At 36.8% G+C, this 22,390-nt stretch overlaps 1 protein-coding gene across 3 annotated transcripts in view; it reads left to right on the forward strand.

Annotated features, from left to right (window-relative positions):
• Nucleotides 1–22,390, forward strand: part of ERP44 (endoplasmic reticulum protein 44) — an 85,171-nt gene that overhangs the window by 58,973 nt on the left and 3,808 nt on the right. For all 3 annotated transcript variants that reach the window (XM_004372227.3, XM_023727466.1, XM_023727465.1), the window contains 3 exons: nucleotides 484–600; nucleotides 8,825–8,936; nucleotides 9,899–10,040. In XM_004372227.3, the coding sequence (XP_004372284.1) occupies nucleotides 484–600; nucleotides 8,825–8,936; nucleotides 9,899–10,040 (371 nt within the window). The remainder of the gene's footprint in view (nucleotides 1–483; nucleotides 601–8,824; nucleotides 8,937–9,898; nucleotides 10,041–22,390) is intronic.

Consider the following 22,390-nt stretch of genomic DNA (forward strand, 5'->3'; position numbering starts at 1 on the left):
AATAAATATCAGTTTTGAGTCATTATAGAAACAGATGTTATAGGTAATTAATAATAAAGATAGATATGCCTTAGATTTATATGCATCTTGTATTTCTCAAGCTTTTTCACTAGAAGTCTCCCAGATTTTCTTCTAACATTTTCAACTCTGAGGAACAGCTCAGTTAATTCAGTTGAATAGTTCTCACTCTGCCTGCCTGCCCTTGATGAAAATACTGATAAACAATTAATTGACCTAGATCCAAGGAGAAGCAGAAGGCTTAGACATCACAGGTTGGATAATCAAGTCCCTGATAATCACAGAATTATTAGCTTTTTTGCTAGCTACAGCCCTTTTTCTCAGAAGTTCTGCAATTCCATGTTTTATGTTTCTTTTATGCCCTCTATAGATTTTCTGGGTCCATAGATGGATTTAAGGATGCATTTTTTGCTAACACAGATTAGATTTGTTTAATTTTTTTGTTTGTTTCTGTTTTTGTAACAGCTTTCTGCTCCAGATATGGTATACTTGGGATCTATGACAAATTTTGATGCGACTTTCAGTTGGATTCAAGATAAATGTGTTCCTCTTGTCCGAGAAATAACATTTGAAAATGGAGAGGTATGGGCTGTCTCATATGTGTTGTTGTTTTTAATTCAGATTTCTGAAAGAGCAAGCTTCCTCCTTCCATCTATTTTAACAGACTTATCAGTTGTAAGGAGCCCTGGTGGTATAGTGGTTAAGAGCTTGGCTGCGAACCAAAAGGTCGGTAGTTCGAATCCACCAGCCACTCTTTAGGAACCTTGTGAGGCAGTTCTGCTCTTTCCTGTAGGGTCACTATGAGTCGGAATCGACTTGATGGCAGCGGGTTAATGGGTTACCAGCTGTAAAAATCCATATAGTGAACATAACTTTATCATAGCTATTTCCATAATACAGGCCAATGGTTCTTCATCTTTGCTGCCCCAGAACCCACTGTCACACTTCAAGTAATAACAGCAGTTCACGATAGCCATGAAAATGAGTTTGAAAATGCCTCTCAGGTGATTCTGATACCCATCCTTGCTTGAGGATCCTTGTCTTAGAAGCAGTGCCTTTTTGCCACAAAAATATTTTTCTGATTTCCATCAATCCTAAAAGAAAGAAGTTGTGTTCTCTTTTTTATTGAAAGTAATGAAACCAGTTACAAATGATCACGTAACTGAGCCTCCGTCATCCCATGCATCTGAAGTAAAGCCCCCCTAAACACTTGAAATGCCCACAGAAACCTAACAGATTGGAGGAGGCAAGTACAAGGGGCTAGGTCTGTGAGGTACTTCTGTTCTTTCTTTACTATATTTGAAACATAGCTTTCATCTCATTGATGCCAGACTTCAGCCCTTTCATTTTCAAAACCATGGTCTAGGAATGCAGTTAAAGGGAAAAAAAACACCATCTTATTAAATATATTAAATGCAGTTTTAAAACTTCCTATATGCATATACACTTCAGACAATTTTAAGTGTACAGCTCAAAAAATTATCACAAAGTAAACTGCCTAGTCAGGAGTTGGCAAATATTTTCCATAAAGGACTGAAGAGTAAATATTTTAGGCTTTGCAGTTCATATAGTCTGTGTTGCAACTGCTCAGCTTTACAGTTGTAGAGCAAAAGCAGCCTTCTGTAATATTTAAACAAATGACGGTAGCTGTGCTTTAATAAAACTTTATTTATGGACACATTTAATTTTCAGGTGTTATAAAATATTATTATTTTAAAAATATTTTTCAACAATTTAAAAACAAACGTACAAACCATTCTTAGCTTGCGGTCATACAAAATCAGGCAGCTGGCCAGATTTGACCCACAGGCTGTAATTTGCCAACTCCTGATCTAGGTCAAGAAACAGAATATCACCAGAAACCCTTGTCCTTCCCAATCATTACCCCATTTACCACCCTCATAACCACTATACTGATTTTGAATAGAACTCTCCATAGTTTTGCCTGTTTTTGAACTTAAAATGGAATCATCCTCTTTTGTGTCAGGCTTCTTGCAGTCAACTTTATGCTTGTGAGATTCATTCATTTTGCACAAAGCTGCAGTTCATTTTTACTATGAATACAATTCTGTTTTGTGAATATACCACGATTTATCCATTCTGCTGTCAATGGACATTTAGATTGTTTCCAGTTTTTTACTATATGAATAACGCTACTATGAACATTCTTTTATGTCTCTTGGTGAATATATGCACAAATTTCTATTGGGTGTGTATACCTATGAGTAGAATTGCTGAGTCATAGAGCATACATATATTCAACTTTAGCAGTTGATACAAAACAGTTTTCCAAAGTGATTGTTCCAGTTTACATTCCCATCAGTAGTATATGAAAGATTATATTGCTTCACATCCTTACGAACACTTAACAGTATCAACCATTTTAATTTTTACCCACTTTAGTGTCTGTAATAGAGTCTCATTGTGGTTTTAATTTGCATTTCTGTGGTGACTAATGAGGTTGAAACATTTTTCATATGTTTATTAGATATTTGGATATCCTCTTTTATGAAGTACTTGTTCATGTCTGCACATTTTTCTACTGGGATTGTGTGTTTTTTCCTTATTGATTATAATAGTTCTTAATATATTCTGGAAAAGAGCCCTTTGTCAGCTCTGTGTGTTGGTAATATCTTCTCCCATTCTGACTTGCTTTTTCCCTTTCCCTTTCTATTCATCTTACGTAATGTCTTAAGATGTTATAGTTCATCAGTCTTTTCATTTGTGGTTAATGCTTCTGTATCCAATTTAAGAAAGACGTTTTCCCTGTACTGAGGCAGTGCTTCTTAACTAGGGACCATTTTCCTCCCCAAAGAACGTTTGGTAGTGTTTAGAAACATTTTTAGTTATCACAGCTGAGCGGGGAGGGGCATGCTACTGGCATCTACCGGCCTGGGATACTGCTAAACATCCTACAATACATAGGACAGCCTCCTACAACAAGGAATTAATTACCTGTCCCAAGATGTCATTAGTGCTGATGTGGAGAAACCCTGCCCTAGGGTCATGAAGATTTTCTCCTCTCTGGCAGACTGCTGGGGTCACTAGCAATCCTGGATCAGGAATTGAGAAGATTTGAGGTTGGGCTTTAGTCCCTCTTTCTGGTTTACTGCTAGGATGTGGCTTTTGAGGTACCAACCCAAAATTGGCATTGAGGGTCTTCAGAGGTTAACAGCCTCCCCTCGTTCATGGGCCCCGAACTTCAGGGTTTTTTTTTTTTTCTCTTGCTTGATGAATCTGTAGAAATCTCTGCTCAGCGGCCTTTTCTGGAAAAGTTTATGGCCCTAGAGGAAAAGCAGCCACAAATGCAGTACTTAGTGCTCTGAGTTTTCTTCTTCTCCCCTAGTCTTTGCCTGTAATTCTTCCCTGCCTTTTGAACTCTTGGATTCCTTTGAAGAGGTGTTTTTTATATTTCTTCAGCTTTTCTAATTTTCTTAGTGGTAGGATTGGCTTAAAGTACACCTGCCATTACTTTAGAATGCAACTTGTTTAGCACGTAGCTTAACCAAGTTCTAACAAAACCATTGCAGCAACATCTGGAGTTCCTTAAGAAGGAATATAATCTTAGATTTAATCTCCTTTGCTGTCAAGCTGTATGGGCATAAGTGCCTTAAGATTTGGGGACTATATAGGCAAACTTCCCAAGATTCCCTGAAATTCTACCTGAATATTCCCAGAGTCTGCTACCTCTTGAATCTTGGTATCTCTCTCCCCAGATCCTGGGGAAAGAGAGCAACATTTAGCTCTAGAGACTGTTGGCCATTGTGGGCAAACAAGAATGTCCTCTTTGTCGCTGGAGAGCACGCTTGTCTTGAGTCTTTTTTTTTTGTCTGAACCTATTGACGTTTCCAAACTGGAGGCTTCCTTAGCACCCAGCCCAAGATATATAAGGCCAAAAGAAAACCAGATGGCATGTTGTTTCTCAGGTCCTAAAAGTCCTTAGTTGGTCTGCCTTCCTCTATCCACTTTTCAGAGTCTTTAAAGTTTGTTTTATAAAAAAATCCAGTATCTTAATCTGTACTCTTCAAGTAGAATAGGGAAAAGTGCATCTACTCCATCCCTCTGGAAGCAGGAATCTGTGCCAACAGCATTTTAAACTTTTTATAAGATTCTTTTAGGTGACTTTATCACTTGCATTTTAGCACATTAAGAAAAATCACAGTTATTTAGTGGTTTTATGTCAGCATGGAACATTTTCAGTGTAGTTTTCCCACCATAAAATAATATTTTATCCTTGTAAGCCTTTGTAGCGATTTCAGATCAAATTTATGAATGTGTGCATTAGATTTTCTAGATCTATTTGCTTGGGCAGACCATTGCAAATCCAAGCCATTGTGGATTGGCTCTTTGTTTGCACCAAAAGAGGATCCAAACAATCTAACATGTCAGCATACCACTGGGACATCCTGCTTGTCATTTATAATAGCGGTTTCTTAAGGCAGTTGGGGCTCCACAAATGGCTTCTCACTCAATGTGATTAATTTGTGTTTAAACCTGAAAGTTTAAATATTGTAAATATGTCAGTCTATGTTGTACTAGCTATAATTTTATATAACAATTCCATATTTCAGAATACTTTGGAATTCTGAAGCATGGAGGACAATTGAGTGAAATTTGTACCACAGCTTGTTTCTTTCTTGGTTTAAAAAAAAAACCAAAACAGAACTTTACCAAGTTTTCTAGTTTCTTTTCTTTCTAAAGTTCCTTGATTCTACATTGTTCCTCTCAAATTTTCTAGAACTTCTAAGTGGCATTGCAGTATTTTTATTTTCATGTGACGTCTTGGCATTTTGAGCCTATTCTATTCTATAAAGTATTTTTCTGTTTTTTTAGTGTTGTTTTTGAACTTGCTTTCCAAAGTAGATATTTGCTTTTGTTTAGGAGTCTAAGTAATTCCTTATTTTCTTTAAGATGCATCTTGCATCTTAAGCCATTATAATTGAGCAGGCAAGAGCAGCCTGAGTGTAGATGCTCACATGAGTATCTTTCAGACTTCTAGCTATGTGTCAGTACAACAACCATCCGTGAAACACTGGAAGTTCAGATATAGGAATTAACCAAAAATTTGGATCAAATAGTTGCTTTCAAACTATTTTTTTATTGCAAGGCACAGTAAAAAGTAAATTCCCCTGTTTTATATAAATGTATATGTGTCTGTATGTCAAATTTTTCATGAAGCTATACTAATGTTATATGTGCAATGGACTCATTCTCTATTCTCTTCCTTTCTTTTTAATGCTAGATACAGATTGGTCCTATCACACATAGTCTAGTCTCATCTCCAGCTATTCTCTTCTGTTATAAATAGCACTGTAACGTAGACTTCTAGAGAAAAGTAGTTATATTTCACAGAATTCAAAACACTTCCTCCTGCAATTTGAGTGTTTAACCATAAGGTGTCAGTGATATGCCATAGCACTATAGTGCAGGAAGCCTGGAAGAGACTGGGACGTTAAGCTCCCTCCCCTTTTTTATAAGCATTCATTTATATGGCTTAAAAATAAAAAATTAAACTTGGCACAAATTAATAGACTGGTTACACACAAATAATTGTTAAACAGAGTGCTGAAAAATCCTTTAAATCAAACTTTACAAAAGCAAAGATTTAAAAAAATATTTACTTCCTTATACTTGATTAGTCATCATTCTTAGTCTTTTCCATCTTGATCTTGTACTTGATTTCAAAGATGGGGGTGGGTTGTACTGTTTTCTGTTCATAATATATCAAATAAATGTTTGATTCTTAATTTTCTAGGCCTCAGATATGTTTAGCAGAATTACTTACATTTTTTATTCATTAGCTCATTTGGTCTTCAGAGGCTCAGAAACAGTAACTTGTTAGAATTATTCACCTGCTTTGGCAGTTCTTGGAGCCCTGGTGGCACAGTGGTTAAGAGCTTAACCGCTAACCAAAAGGTTGGCAGTTCAAATCCACCAGTTGCTCCTTGGAAACCCCATGGGGCAGTTCTACTCGGTCGTATAGGGTTGCTATCAGTCAGAATCAGCTAAGCGGCAACAGGGTTTTTTGTTTTTTGGTTTTTTTGGCAGTTCTTAGAAGGATAGTTTGAAAAATAGGATTTAAAGGCACATACCTGGAAAATGTTAAACAACTAAACAGGTGGGATCCTCCTCCCTCATGGTAGCTGACACATTTAATAATGCTTGAGATTTATTACCAAACCAAACCCGTTGCCATCGAGTCAGTTCCGACTCACAGCAACCCTACAGGACAAAGTGGAACTACCCCGTAGGGTTTCCAAGGAGCAGCTGGTGGATTTGAACCTCAGCCTTTTGGTTAGCAGCCAAATGCTTAACCATTACGCCACCATTCATCTAAAATACAGGGAAAGAGTTTTAACCTCCACATCTGGTTGTCTCATTATTCTTCTCCTGAATCTTTTAATACCTGCTCATTAAAGAAGATGCTGGTGTGGATATGGGTCAACTGGGAGACACAAGCAGCATAAATTACCAGCTACTGTGATAACAGATAAGGAGCCGTGGTGGCGCAGTAGTTAAGCACTTGGCTGCTAACTGAAAGGTCGGCAGTTCGAACTCCACAGCCGTTCTGCAGTAGAAAAATGTGACAGTGTGCTTCTGTAAAGTTTACAGCCTTGGAAACCCTATGGGATGATCCTGCTCTGTCCTTACAGGCTTGCTATGAGTCGTAATCGACTCAACGGCAGTGGGTTTGGTTTGGTTTATTATGTTAACATAAGACTTCAGACTAATTGATACGTATTTTTTCAAAGTACTAATCTGTTTATGATTCTTCTCCTAATAGTTGTTAGTTCATATTTTTATAGAGTATAGCAAAGTAATACGTTGTATTTATTTTTACTTTTTATTTTCTAAGTTTGAGAAATTTAAATGCCCCTACAGTTAGGACCATTTTGAATTTAGAACTAGAAGAACTCTTAAATTTTTGAGCATAGCCCTCTCCTTTTAAAAATGAGAAGGCTAAGATCCTTTGAGGAAAAATGCTGTCATACTTAGGATTGAACACATGTGAGTTGACCCAAGATGACTAATTTATTTAACTCACAAATTGATAAATACTTTTGAGTGATGGCTTACATATTAGCAACATTTTCCATTAAAAGATGTCTGTGAATAGACTGTGGAAGAAAATGGTAGGGTCCCTTCAAGGGAAAGGAGAAGGTGATACCGTCTCTGCATCATCTGGGAAGGATGAAGAAATTGAGTCCCAAAAAGGAATAGTGACTTGCCCAGAATATTCTCATACATTAATGCAGAACCAGAAGCCAGGTCTTCTGATTTCCAGTCAAGTATTCCTTTCTCATTCTCAGAGGTGACTACTGAGTCTTCTTTCCCAGTTATTATTTATTCAGCAATATTTGTGCATTTGTTCAGTCATACGTTGTTTGCACATTATTGTGTACAAAAAATTTATCAGCAAAAGAGAAGTGAAATAAGATTCTCTGTCTTCAAGGGGTTTTCATTCCATTATTTCATACAACATAATAAAACATAAGACGGTTTTCTATGCCAAATGAAGGCACTGATAAGGTGTTCTGGGAGTTTAAAGGAGAATTCATTTTCATCTTTGGCAGACATGGGGTGAGATCAGGGAAGACTTCCTAGAAGAGGTATTTCAGTCCTGAAACAAGTTTCAGAGGCTTTATTTTGGAATGATGAAACTGTTCTGGAATTAGATAGTGGTAATGGTTGCACAACCCTGTGAATATACTAAAAACACTGAATTGTACACCTTAAAAGGATGAATTTAATGGTAAATGAACTGTATCTCAATTTTTAAAAAAAGATACACATGACAAGAAGTTTAATAATTTATCCTGTGTACAAGTGAAACAGGCTTAAACGTAGAGAAAGGAACCAGAAGAAAACCCTTATCCAATAAAACAGGTCCCAGCTTCAGTTGGTTGTTTTGTTTTTGGGATGAAGGACCTCTGCTGAGGCAGATTTCTTAAGTTATAAAGAGACTCTGAAAAGGATAGTTGATGGAAGTAATTTTCTTAGGAGGTTGTTTCTGGACTTTTCTTTTGTGTCAGAAATTAACCATTTGTCAGAAAGCATAAATAATTAAAATCTGCTGTCTACTCATCACATTTCTCTTGTATTATTCTCCAGTAACAATAATAAAAAATTAAACAGTACTTTATAATTTTCAAGGTACCTTTGTGTGTGTTTATACAAAAGTGTATAAAAATACACACAGAGTGTAGGTACTTCTTAATAATGTCAATAAATTGTTTACTGGTTGAAAACTGGCTATGTTGTAGATTTTTTGCCATTTATTCTTTTTGGCTTTGGGTAAATCTCGTGTAAATCAAATGGTTTTTACAATAAACTTTAGAGTAAACATAAATTTGAGAATCAGCTAGTGATTTTTTTTTTAATTGGTGCTACACTCAGTTGTTCAGTGTTATCTATAAAGACTGAAAATACTAATCACGTTTTCCCAAACCTAAAATTTTTAATTTTTTGGTTAACTATTTAAATGTCATGGCTTCAACTGTCAGCTCTCCGTCGCTGCCTCTGAAGCCTTTTATCCAATCCTAGCTAGCAGGCAGACCAGTATTTAAGGTAGATCAGTTTCTGCAGCAGAGCAAGACATGTGGGTCCCTGAGAGCCTAGTTTGTGGTGGGGAGACTGAGTTCATTCTTTCATTAAGGCTTATGTTTATTTAAACCATTGGCCGTTTTCTCCCAGGTTGTAATTTTTGCATGTCATATGAGTTGGCCTCAAAATTGTTCCTACCTAGAAAATAGCAAGAACCAAATGGAGAGGTCTGATAATTCTCGTTGAATACTTCTCTATACAGGAATTGACAGAAGAAGGACTGCCTTTCCTCATACTCTTCCACATGAAAGAGGATACAGAAAGTTTAGAAATATTCCAGAATGAAGTAGCCCGGCAATTAATAAGTGAAAAAGGTAGACAGATTAAGGTGTTTATTTCCTTCCTTCTTTCCTTCCTCCCTTCCTCCATTCCGCCCTCCCTCCCTCCCTCTCCCCATTACAATTATATCTACATAAATATATTTGGGTTAAAAACTTAACAAGTTATTTTAACTCTGCTCAACCTCTGACTTTACGTGCAAACATGAGAGGGCATTAGTAGGGAGGTAATATGAGAGGTGGCTATCTTTTTTATCATGAGTGTTTTAAGGAGAAAAATGAAGTAGCATGATAACAGGTCATGGATGGACATTAGTTTTGGACACTTTGTTCCAGTGCCTTGATGCTTGTCTTGCCCCTTTTCCAATAGATGTTTCCAGAGATATTGCTGAGAAAGCTTACACAGTCTGATAAACATTTATTTCTAAATGAAAGAAAGTGGCGTAGTTGCCTGCAGACTTCTCCAAAGCATCAAAAAGGAATTTTAGTTATACCAGTTTACCCTCTGTATTTAGGGAAGAAAGTCAAACAAAAAACTAACGACATTGTATAGAGCCATGCACCTATTAGTCACTTAGTAAATATTTTGGGTTAAAAATTAGTCAGTAGAGACTGGAAGGGTGTATTTGATGGAATGAAGATGGTCCTATGAGAACAACTCATATGTCAATTTCAGGAATTTGCTCCCTAGAACCTGGGTAATCTGCAGAGCAAGTGATTGCCCGTTTAAGGAAAATCAGAAATTCACTGTAGCATTAAAATTCAGATTGAGTTCATATAATTTCTAAGTAAATGCATGTTTCACTCCCTCAACCCTAAGAATGAAATTCGTACCTCTTTTAAATGTTGCAATATTTAGGTTTTAGTTTTTATGATCTATGTTACTCTTAAAACACTTCTTTTTGTTTGTTTCGGTGTGTCATTTTTTGTGAGCTTGTAATCTTAAGCATACAATCGAGAAACTTGATCTACCTTTCTAAATTCTATTTCTTTTAAAGGTACAATAAACTTTTTACATGCTGACTGTGACAAATTTAGACATCCTCTTCTGCACATACAGAAAACGCCAGCAGATTGCCCCGTAATAGCCATTGACAGCTTTAGGCATATGTATGTGTTTGGAGACTTCAAGGATGTGTTGTAAGTATTTGGGTTTTTTTTTTTTTTTTTCCTTTCTTTTTCATTACCTACATATATCTCAAAAATGAACTTAAAACAGTTGTCTAAATATTTTAAATAATCCTGTGTTGGAAAAATAATACTTAATTGAATGGAAGAGGTTGGGGTGACGGCTACCTTTTTTTCACTAAATAATGTGGTAATCAACTATGAGAATTATGATATGTCCCTGTAGAAATATCAGCATTAGCTGATGCTAGTGCTTGGGAATTAATCTCTAAAAGAAAATTGACCTATGAGGAATTGGCTATGCACTGAGTTTGGTCTTTGCCAGCACATCAAGGAGAATAAATCATACCCCTAGGCACAGGTTAACGAAATAGGTAATACTGCTGCCCATTTGTGACTGTGTCTACAAAGAACATTAGAAGTATTTAAAACCCAGAATTTTGTTATGATTAGGAATTTCTAAGGATGGATAGTTATGAACCTTTCCAAGAATAGGTAAGCTTTCTGACTTTAAGCTATTCATAGTATTAATAGGCATATAAACCCTGTAGCTTCTAAAGATAATAAATTTTTATTGGCTTTTTGAGATGTTAAATACAATGGTTAAAAATGGAGATTTTTTTAATATATGAAAAGTTTAAGCAATACATGTATTAATTCAAATTAGACTTTCTCTTTTTAAAATTCATTTTAAAGGGGCATGTTAGAGAGACTGTTCTGTCCCTTTTATCTTAAAAGATTCAACTTCCAATTAGAGGGTGATTTGAAGTCCTGTTGCAGAATGAATTACCTCACTCATTTCTAAATACTTCAGTAAAGAGGTGGTTGGTTGGTAGAAGATTCTCAGTTCTAATTCTTGTCTCTTTATATATAAAATGTGGCTAATGGTACTACCTATCTAACAAGATTGTTACAAAAATTAATGAGAGATGATGGCTATGAATCACTTTTTGAACCATGAAGCACTAACATTTATTAGTTGTTCTTACTGTACCTGTTATCAAAAGGATGCCATTTAGGTTAATAATTCATTAACTATTTGTCCAGGTCTTCTCTGTGACAGTCATTGTGCTAGGAACCAAGGGTTTAAAGTTTACTAAGACTGGATCCCTGACCTCAAAGAACTCACAACCAAGTAAAGAAAGAAAACAGCAGGTTAACAAGCAGTTACGTTTTATGATGTGATAAGTGCTGTGATAGACATTAACAGTGGAGTACGTAGAAGGGGGAACCGAATCCAGGATTTTTGGGAATGTTGATGCCTAAGGTAGGTCCTACGGTACTGTAAGTTTTCTCTGGAGGTGAGAAGATGACAGTTTAGAGAAAGGGGGTATCTGGACATTGACAGCAACATGTTCAGAGTTGGTTGGCTGAACACAAGTGGAAGGGAGGAGGAATGCTGAGGAATGAGATCAAGAGAAGCTCATGAAAGCCTTTATGTGGCCTGCTAAGGAGTTTTAACTATCCTGATAATTATGAACAGCCAATGCAGGGTCTTAATCAGGGGAGTGACATAGTCTTTTTTTTTTTTTTTTTTAAATTAACTCTGGCTGTAATCTGAAGAATTGATTAGAAGGAGTCAATGTAGAATCAAGGAGATTGTTCAGTAATCCGGGCAGGAGTGGTAATAGATAGCCAGCATAGGTAGTCCTCTACTTTTGACGTATTTGAGTTACGATGAACCACACTTACAACCATTCTTTTTTTTTTTTTAATACATATTATCGTTAGTAATATGTACTACATACAATGCTGCAGTGTGTAATTTGCTAATGTTAGCATTCTCAGATGTTCACTCACTGGCAAAGATTTAAAGATACTGATAATAAAAGGCAATAATAATGAAAACTTAAAAAAAAGTATTCAACTTACATCAGAACCGACTTATGACAGAATGGTCGGAATGGAACCCCATCATAAATCGGGGACTACTTGTAGATGGTTCTTGAATAAATGAATGACTTAAATAAATTCTGCAAGGGCACTGAAACTAGAGGGAAGCGGAAGGATTCTTCAGACATTTTGCAGGTAGAATTAGAAGGACTCAGTATCTTAGTAAACGGGGCAAGGTGGGGAGATAGAGAGTGACAGCCAGGAATCTGACTTGGACAGCTAGCTGGGTTGTGATGCCATTAACTGAGATGGAGAATTCAGTGGAGGAGCATCTTTGAGGTAAAGATAATGAGTTCCGTTTCTTGGCATATTGAATTTGAGGTGCCTGTGTTCCTGGCTGAGTGTCTTCTTCTTCTCACCTCTCCACAGGCTCGCTTCCTGAAGCTGCAAACCCAAGCTGAAAGAATGAATTTTTTAGGAGAGAAGGCAGTTATTCTAATGATGGGCTTGCTATGAGAGCTTCCAGGCAGAGTGCCTGTGTTTGGCTTTAAAATGCTACCTGACCCATGGGTCATTTATATGAAGTTTTAGCAGCACATTTCCCTACCTCTAGTAGTAAATAAATCTTAGGTAGTTTATTTACCTCGTCCCTTCAACTGGAAAATTACAGTCCTAATTATCAAGTGTCAAATTAATGGGAGTCAACAAGATGCTGACTCAGGTTAGACACTGCGTGTTTGATTTACTAATCAGCAGCCAAACTAAGCTCAACTTTGGCTTTTATTCCTGGGAGTGTTGTGGTACCCACGAGGGGATTCTGTTGAGGATTTCCATCTTGGCTATCTTAAGTTTTCTAGTTCTGAAATCAGATTTAAAACACTGTAGCGCTTCTAATCCCATCTTGGTGTCTGCTTCTCAGAGGACTCAAAACACAAGTGGTCAGATTCTTTATCACATGAACTAGCCCCATTCCTCCACAGCCATAGCTCACTGGACAAGAGATGGGCAGTTGACCAAGGGAAGCTAATTCATCAGCTGAGAGCATTCTACTTATGCCTGATACACTGAGCCAATAAGATTCTCCAAACAAGTCTGAAAACAGGAAACGGTCCACTCCCATTCTGCAAGCTTTTGGTCCTGTGATAAGAAGGGAGACAAGAAAAGTGACTACATTTGAAGCTCTTTAAAACAAATTACTATTTTAATGTCTCCCTTAGGTGCCTGATTCCCCCCCCAGGCAGTGTTCCCTCTAATGTTCTTTTAATTGTGATGGGCACACGTGCTGTGTGAGCTACAAACTGAGCCTATGTGAATAGGTGTTAGTGTTAAAAAAAACAAAACATGCAGCAAAGTGAATCTGACACATTTAATGGCTTGCATAATTGTTATTGTGCTGTATGGTAATTAAGACTTCAATGATAAGTAGTTTCCATAAACTACTGTAATTACTATTACTTTTGCTTAGTAACTCAGCGTTTCTGGGGTCAATTGGAGAAAGTGTGGTTGCGATGAAGAGAAGGCAGATTTATGATGCTTAGTCTCCTCCCATGATAGGGGTGGGCATTAGGAGCGGGGAGGCCACAAGTGTTCTGCTTCCCTTTTCCTTATTTCAGAGAAACCGAGGCTCAGGGAGGTAAAAAAAAAACCTGGCAAGTCACACAACTAATTAGTGGCAGGGCTGGGATTCAGATCAGAGTAGATTGAGCCCCAGTGTCCCAAGCTTATAACACTATACCAAAACAGTTACATTTTTAGTACATATAAAAAGCAGTGTATAATGTGTGAAAGGTGTTTGAAGAGACAGTACTTACCAGTAGCTGAAACTGAATCACAATCTATGAATCCTTAGGTTTTTTTTTTCCTATAGTTTGATTGGATTAATTTCCTGCCAGACCTAAAGGAATCAATTTTATATGGAGATAGGAAAAGAATGAGGGGCAATTTTGGAACCTATGAGCACTAAGGACAGGTCTAGGAGATAGAAGAGAATAAATGATGGGGTAGGGTAGAGGCTGTTGAAGGAAATTCAAGAGAACTTACCTTCTTAAAAATTGTAGCTAGTGAACACTGTATCATCTGTTCCTTTTCTTAGAGTTCTTAGATAGCTGCTATTGGAACTTCCAGTGACAGAAGAGACAATGGAAGCAGAGTCTCTGGAACTAGAGAGCTGGCCCCTTCTTGAAGAGTAGCAATACTTAGAAGGGCAGAGGAGTTGGCCAGGACTCTCACGTGTAGGTAACACATAATGAGCAGGAATACCCTGTTCTATCTTGAGCAAAGGCAGCATAGTGGTAATGGTGTCTCCAGACCTCTCCTTTCTGTGCTTTGCCCTGTGGATTTTTTTTTTTTTTCTATTGTCGGGCTTTAAGTGAAAGTTTACAATTCAAGTTAGTCTCTCATACAATAATTTATACATACATTGTTATGTGACGCTAGTTGCTCTCCCTATACTGACAACACACTCCTCCTTTCCACCCCAGATTTCCCGTGTCCATTCAACCAGCTCCTGACCCTCTCTGCCTTCTCATCTCGCCTCCAGACAGGAGCTGCCCATTTAGTCTTTTGTATCTACTTGAGCTAAGAAAGAAGCACACTCTTCACGAGTATCTTTTTATATCCCATAGTCCAGTCTAATCTTTGTCTGAAGAGTTGGCCTCGGGAATGGTTTTAGTTTTGGGCTAACAGAGAATCCAGGGACCATGTCTTCCAGGGGGCCTTGTGGATATTTTTATCATAAAGTGTAAGAACTACATCTTGTTCTGTAATTTAAGCAAACTTAGACAGTGTGGTCAAGTCATGGGATTTAGAGAAGAGCTCAGCAAACTATGGCTCACAGTGAATAGTCCATGAACTAAGAATGGTTTTTACATTTTTAAATGGTTGTACTTATTGTACAACTCACACTTATTACTACCTTATAAATATTTTATGTTTTACAAATAATTTTGGTAAATTTTACCTCATTTAATCTTGACAGTGAAATAGTCATTGAGCGCTGACAGAGCCAGCCACTCTACCAGCCATACTTTATACTTCGTATGTGTTCTCAGTTAAGCCTATAACAAGCTTATTAAGAAGGTATTGTTTCCATTCTACAATAAGGAAGTTAGGCTCAGAGAGATTTAACAACTTGACTAGTCACTAAAGAGGCAATATAGCCTAGTGATTAAGTACACAGACTCTAGATCCAGACTGTTTAGGTTTGAATCCCATTCTCTTATCTACTCTAGCTATATCACCCTGAGCAAGTTGTTTTACACATTATCTGTAAAATAGGAATAATAACAGTGTCTACTTCATATGGTTATTGTGAAGACTAAATAAATATTCCTGTTCCTTTTAGAACCTCTGATACATTGTAAGTGCTGTTATAAGGCTAGCCATTTTATTATGGGCAATAACATATTGGGATTCAAATCCAAGTCTGTCAGACTGTAAAAACAATACAGTGAAGCAGTTTGAATACACATAAAGCAGTTGTTGTTCCCATTTTACAGATCAGAAATCTGAAGCGCAAGGAAGTAACTTAAATGGCAAAATACAGTGTTTTTTATACTGTAACACATTAAGTGAATTTGTACTACATTACTGTATGAGTTGAGTTAAAAAGTAGTAATATTAGGAAATCAAATCTAGCAATATATAAAAAAGAATAGTATATCACAGCCAAGTGGACTTTATCCCAGGTATGCAAGACTAGTTCAACATTCAAAAATCAGTGAATATAATTCAGCATATTAACAAATGAACAAGAAAAGCTAAGTGATCACATCAGTAGAAAAGAAGCATTTGACAATTTTCAGTATCCGTTCTTGATAAAAATTCTCAACAAAATAGGAATATACAGAGACTTCCTTCATCTGATAAAAGGCATCTGTGAAAAACCTACAGTGAATATTACATTTAATGGTCAAAGACTGAATATTTTCCCCTTAAGATCAGGAACTAGGCAAAGATGTCCACTCTTAAACCATGTCTGTTCAGTATCATATGGAAGTCCTAGAAAGTGCAATAAGACAATAAAAATTAATAAAAGGCTTTCAGACTGTAAAGGAAAAAATAAAGCTGTCTTTCTTCATGGATGACATGATTGTCTATGTAGAAATCCCCCAGTGAATCTACAAAATAACTCCTAGTGACTTTAGCTTTTCTGCTTAAATAAACAATTGAAACCAAAAAATTTTAAAGTATAGCTCAAGAAGAAAAAAATAAAGAACTACCTAAATAAACCTACCAAAGTACGTTCAAGATCTGTATGCTAAAAACTGTAAAATGCTAATGAAAGATGACCGAGATAAATGGAGAGACATTGGTTCGTGGGTTAGAAGACTCAATATAGTTAAGACATCAGTTCTCCCCAAATTGATCTATAGGTTTTAGGCAATCCTAGTCAAAATCCCCACTAGGCTTGTTGTAGCTATTGAAAAGCTAATTTTAAAATTTACATGGAAAGGTAAGGGAACTAGAATAGCCAAAACAGTTACGAAAAAGAAACAAATTTGGAAGACTCAAACTACCCAATTTTTAAGATGTACTATAAAACCAAAGTAATTAAAACAGGGTCATATTGGTGAAATAATAAGTACATTGACCTCTGGAACAGAATGGAATCTAGAGATAGACACACAAATAAGGTCAATTGATTTTTTTTTTTTTAAAGATGCAAAGGCAATTTGATGGAGAAAGAACATTCTTCAACAAATGGTGGTAGACCAGCTGAACATTCATATCCAAAAAAAAGAACTTCCTTCTATTCCTCACACTATATGAAAAATTAACTCAAAATTGATCATAGACCTAAATGTTAAAGCTAAAACTTTTAACTGTTAAAGCAAACATAGGGGAAACTCTTCCTGACCTCGGGCTAGACCAAGAGTTCTTAAATAGAACACCAGAAGCACTATCCATAAAAGAAAGCATTGATAAATTAACCTTCATCAAAATTAAAAACTTGCTCTGCAAAAGATACTCTTAGAATATAAAGAAGAGATATAGATGGCAAATAAGCATATAAAAAGGTGCTCAACATCATTGGTTATTAGAGAAATGCGAATTAAAACCACAATACATCATTTATAATAGTTAAAATGCTAACAGTATCAAGTGTTCATGAGGATGTGGAGCAACTGAAACTCTCACATTGCTGTTGAGATTGCAAAATGATAACAGCCACCCGGGAAAACAGTTTTTGAGCTTCATAAAAAGTTAAACATACACCTACCGTATGACCCATTGTTTGCCCCTTAAGCTATAAAACTTATGTTCGTATAAAAACTTGTACACAAACATTTATAGTAGCATTGTTCATAATCACCAAAATCTGGAAAGAACCCAAATGTCCTTGAATGGGTGAATATATAAATGAATTATGATATATCCACAAAACGGAATACTATCCAGCAGTAAAAAGGAACAAACGTTTTTATACACAAAACAAAATGGATGAATCTCAGATGTGATATGCTAAATCAAAGAAGCCAGTAAGTGACTGCATAATGTATATGACATTCTGGAAAAGGCAGACTGTAGGAACAGAAAACAGATCAGTGGTTGCCAGGGATAAGGGGGAAAGGGAAGGTCTGACTCTAAAGGGCCAGCCTGAGGAAATTCTTTGGAGTGTTGGAATTGCTCTGTATCCTGTTTGTAGAGTTTTTATAAGATGCTGTACATATGTTACAACTCGTAGAAGTGTAAACCTAAAAAACTGAATTCTAAAATTTAAAATATTACTCAACTTATATACATTTGTCCAAGCTCTTTTAATAGTACACGTAACATTTGTGCATTTCACTGTGTCTAAATGTTGCCTCACCTAAAAATAAAGAATTATAAACAAACAAAAAGGGAATTTGGAGAATGGGAGAGAAACACTTAGGTGTTCTAATTAGAAAAGTTGTACCCTAAGGTGTGAAAAAATAATGGTATTTATTATGGCAAGGATCCATTTATTTTCCTTTTTAGCAGATAACTATGTTGTCTCTTTTCTTGACAACTTATTGTTGATTCGCTGATTGTTACTTCTTCTGGCCACAAGCTAGATAGGAGCTCTTTTGTAATCTGTTTTTCTACCACATCAGTGCAGATTCATCCTATCTCCCTTCTCTTTGCCTTTTGCTCACAATTCTTTCTCTTTTCTCATCTGTTGACGAGGAAAAAAAAAACTAAGTTAGGGAAAAATTGGTCCTGAGTGTTCTCTGTGAATTTGTCACATTTAAGATTCAATCATTCATACATTGTTTCTTGAGAAATAGAAGCAATTCACACTATTGGTTGTGATCATCTTTGGACCCTTATCAAACAAATAGGGGTTTTGTCTTAAACATTGTAGACCGTTTGTGATTCTGTGGATTGAATGGATATATTTTAGCACTTCGCTGAGGGTGACAGTAGATGATCTCAGATTAAATTTAAATTGATCTCCTCTCCATGTTTATCTCTGGTGCATGTACAATTACTTCAGTGCCAGAGAACCTTTCAGAGGCATTCTGTCAATACAGCTACCTGACAGCCATTTGTATTTGTCAACTGTGCATTTGGCACCTGCTGGTATCTGTTGCATTGGAGCTAGTGGGGAGCCAAAATGGGTATACAATGAAGTTATTGGTTAGTACATCTCAGTGGGAGTTGTTGAAGGGAAGAAATAGCACTTGCAGGACCTCAGGAGAGGATAAAAAGAGAAAGAAACTGGTAATATTAACACAAGCCAGCTGTTCTTTGCTACCAAAAAATAATGATTTAAAAAGTCAATCAACTCTACCCAAGGAATTAAGGTATTTATGGACCTGCATTTTATTTCTTATAACAGATACGAAAAACAAAGGGTTTCTATTTAAAATATGTTATTAAAAAAAAAAAAAAGCCAAGGTCTCAGTAGAAGACAGTTCATATGAACAGGAATATAAATTAAACAGTGGAAAAAATACTTAATTTCTGAAGAAATGTAAATTAAAATACAGGTGTCATTTACTTATCAAAGTAGCAAAACAAATTTTAATAATAAAAAAACTAACCTTCTGGCAAGACTTGGAAGAACAGACAGACAGTAGCAGCAAAAATTGACTAATGTTTTGCAGGCATAATTTGCCCATGCTTTGTCAAAGGTTCTTTTTCTTTTACCAAATACGTAATGCTACTTTACTGGATGCTGCTCAAGGAAATAACTAAAAAGCAAAAGCCTGATATGTAAGTTTCTTTTGCTCAGAATGGTCTGTTCTGCTGCTACAAAGCATGTCTCTGGCAAGTTAGTTCATGCATGACTGGTAATTAGGAGAATGATGTCACTATAAAGTAGAAGTTGTGTTTGCTCATTTATCACTTTCCTTGGATTATTTTGAAGCCATCGGAGTAAGTTTTTTCACAGTTAAAGAGATTGCCTTAGTGGTACATGAAGACCTCAAAATGAAAACAAAAACCTTGAAATCCCTGTAGAGGTACCTTTCTTTAATAAGACTAGCTTAACGGCCTTGAGAAGTGGTTTGCTTTTCAGTGTTATACTATCCAGTGAAGCTGCATGTGTGGTTGAAGAGATTGTGAAGACGTTTCCTATTGGGTTTTTAAAAAAAAAAAAAAGGAAAGGCTACACCCTGGTTTAGACTAATTTGATGAAGCTGGTTCTTACTGGCAATGAATACCCTCAAGGACCTGCATCTCAAAGGAGGACTCACAAGCTCCAGATTAAGGCCACAATCCTAAACTGACACAGGGCTCAGATGCCAGTGGAGATTCAGTGTTGCTAGTATTTTTGTTATTGGTTCAAATTAGTTTCCTAGGGCTGCTGTCATAAAGTACCACAAACTGGGGTGGTTTAAAACAACAAAAATTTATTCTCTCAAAGTTCTGGAGGCCAGAAGTCCCAAATCAAGTTGTCAGCAAGGCCATGTTTCTCTGAAGGCTCTAGAAGAGAGGCCCCTCCTTGCCTCTTCTGGCTTCTAGTGGTCTTAGGCGTTCTTTGGCTTATGGTAGAATATATCCAATCGCTGCCTCCGTCTTCACATGTCTGTTTTTCCTCTGCATCTCTGTATGTCTGTCCGTGTCTCTTTTTCTCTTTTATGTAAGGACACCAGTCATACTGGGTTAGGGCCCACCCTACTCTAGTATGACCTCATGTTAACTAATTACATCTGCAGAGCTATTTCCAAGTAAGGTCACATTCACAGGTACCAAGGGTTAGAACTTGAACATAATTTTGTGTGTGTGTGGGAGGGGGTTTACAAAGCAACCCATCATAGGATTCTCAGTAGTGTAGTGCTCTAGTTACAAAGCTGCTTAGATTTTAGTGGTCAGCCCCTAATACTGTTTTTCCCTTGAGCCCTGTTTTTTTTAATTGTGCCTTAAGTTAAAGTTTACAGAGCAAATTAGTTTCCCATTCAATAATTTATACACAAAGTGTTCTGTGACATTGGTTGCAATCCTCAGAATGTGTCAGTACTCTCCCCACTTCCACCTTGAGTTCCCCATTCTCTTTCTTCCGGTTTTCCTGCCCCTTCCTGCCTTCTCATCTTCACTTTTGGGCAAATGTTGCCCTTTTGGTCTCCTATAGTTGAGCACTTTCCTCACGGGTGTTATTGTTTATTTTATAGGCCAGTCTCTTTGGCTGTAAGGTGATCTTTGGGAGTGGCTTCAGATCCAAGTTAGAGGAGTGACTAAGGGCCTTAGTCTCAGGGGCTCTTCCAGTCTCCGTAAGACCAACAAGTTTGGTCTTTTTTAATGAAATTTGGGTTTTGTTCTACATTTTTCTCCTGTATTATCTGGAACTTTGTATTGTGATCCTGCTCAGAGCATCAGGTAGTGGTAGCCGGCATCATCTAGTTCTTGTGGTCTCAGACTAATGGAGGTTGTTGTTTATGTAGGCTAATTGCTTCCTTGAGTCTCATTTTCTTCACTCTCCTTTGCTCCCCACAGGAAGAGACCAATAGTTGTATCTTAGATGGCCACTTGCAAGAGTTTAAGACCCCAGATGCTACTCACTAAAGTAGGATGTAGAACAAACATTGTTCGTCTTTTTGTTGTTAAGGTATTGAAGTTTTCTATAAATTTTAGAGATTAGACCCTTGTTGGATATGTCACAGAGAAAAATTTTTTCACGGTCCGTAGGAGAAAGTCTTTTGAAGAAGTCTTTTGGTGAGCGTAAAACCAAAAAAACCAAACGCGTTGCCGTCAAGTCAGTTCGACTCATAGCGACCCTATGGGACAGATTAGAACTGCCCCCATAGAGTTTCCAAGGCAGTAAATCTTCACGGAAGCAGACTCCACAGTTTTCTTCCACAGAGCAGCTGGTGGGTTCGAACCACTGACGTTTTGGTTAGCAGCAGAGCACTTTAACCACTGATCCACCAGGGCTTCTAGATGAGCACAAGTGTTTAATTTTTAGGAGGTCCCAGTTATCTAGTTTAGCTTCTATTATTTGTGCATTTTTTAGTTACGTTTGGTATTTATGCTGCATGTTAGGGTCCCTAGCGTTGTACCTATTTTTTCTTCCATGATCTTTATGGTTTTAGGTTTTACATTTAGGTCTTTGATCCATTTTGAGTTAGCTTTTATATATGGTGTGAGCTTTGGATCCTGTTTCATTTTTCTGCAGATGGAGACTTTTTCTTCCCCATTTAATGGAATTATGACCCTTTGTCGAAGATCAGCTGTCCATAGGTAGTTAGATTTACTTCTGGGTTCTCGATTCTGTTCCATTGGTCTATGTGTCTGTCATCATACCAGTACCAGTCTATTTTGACTACTGTGGCTGTATAGTAGTTTCTGAGATCCGGTAGTGTGAGGCCTCAGTCTTGGTTCTTCTTCAATAATGTTTTACTTATCTGGGGCCTCTTTCCTTTCCATATAAAGTTGGTGATTACTTTTTCTGTGTCATTAAAGAATGTTGTTGGAATTTGGATTGGGATTGCATTGTATTTGTAGATTGCTTTGGGTAGTATTGACATTTTCACAGTCTTCTATCCATGAGCCTGGTATGTTTTTCCGTTTATGTAGATCTCTTGGTTTCTTGCAGTAGTGTTTTGTAGTTTTCTTTGTATTAGTCTTTTATGTCCCTAGTTAGATTTATGCCTAAGTATTTTATCTTTTGGAGCACTATGGTAAATGGAATTGTTTTCCTGATTTCCTTTTCAGGGTTCTCTTTGTTAGTGTAGTCTGTTAATCTTATACCCTGCTACTTTGCTGAATCCTTTTATTAGTTCCAGTAGTTTTCTTGTGAATCTCTGGGATTTTCTATGTATAGGATCATATCATTTGTGAGTAGGGATAGTTTAACTTTTTCCTTACCTATTTGGAGGTCCTTTATTTCCTTTTCTTGCCTTATTGCTCTAGCTACGACTTCCAGTACAAATTGAATAAGAGTGATGATAAAGGACATCCGCATGTTTCCCATTCTCAAGGGGGGCCCTGTTATTTTTAGTGTGATTTTACAGAACATAAGGTTTTTTAGTTCATATCTGTAATTAAGGAAAATATATAAATGCCCAACAATAAACGACAAGTAAGTGTGGGTACAGCTCCTTGATAGAGGATGATGCATCTGT

Source organism: Trichechus manatus, unplaced genomic scaffold (assembly GCF_000243295.1).
Source record: "Trichechus manatus latirostris isolate Lorelei unplaced genomic scaffold, TriManLat1.0 scaffold00016, whole genome shotgun sequence".
Lineage (NCBI taxonomy): Eukaryota > Metazoa > Chordata > Mammalia > Sirenia > Trichechidae > Trichechus > Trichechus manatus.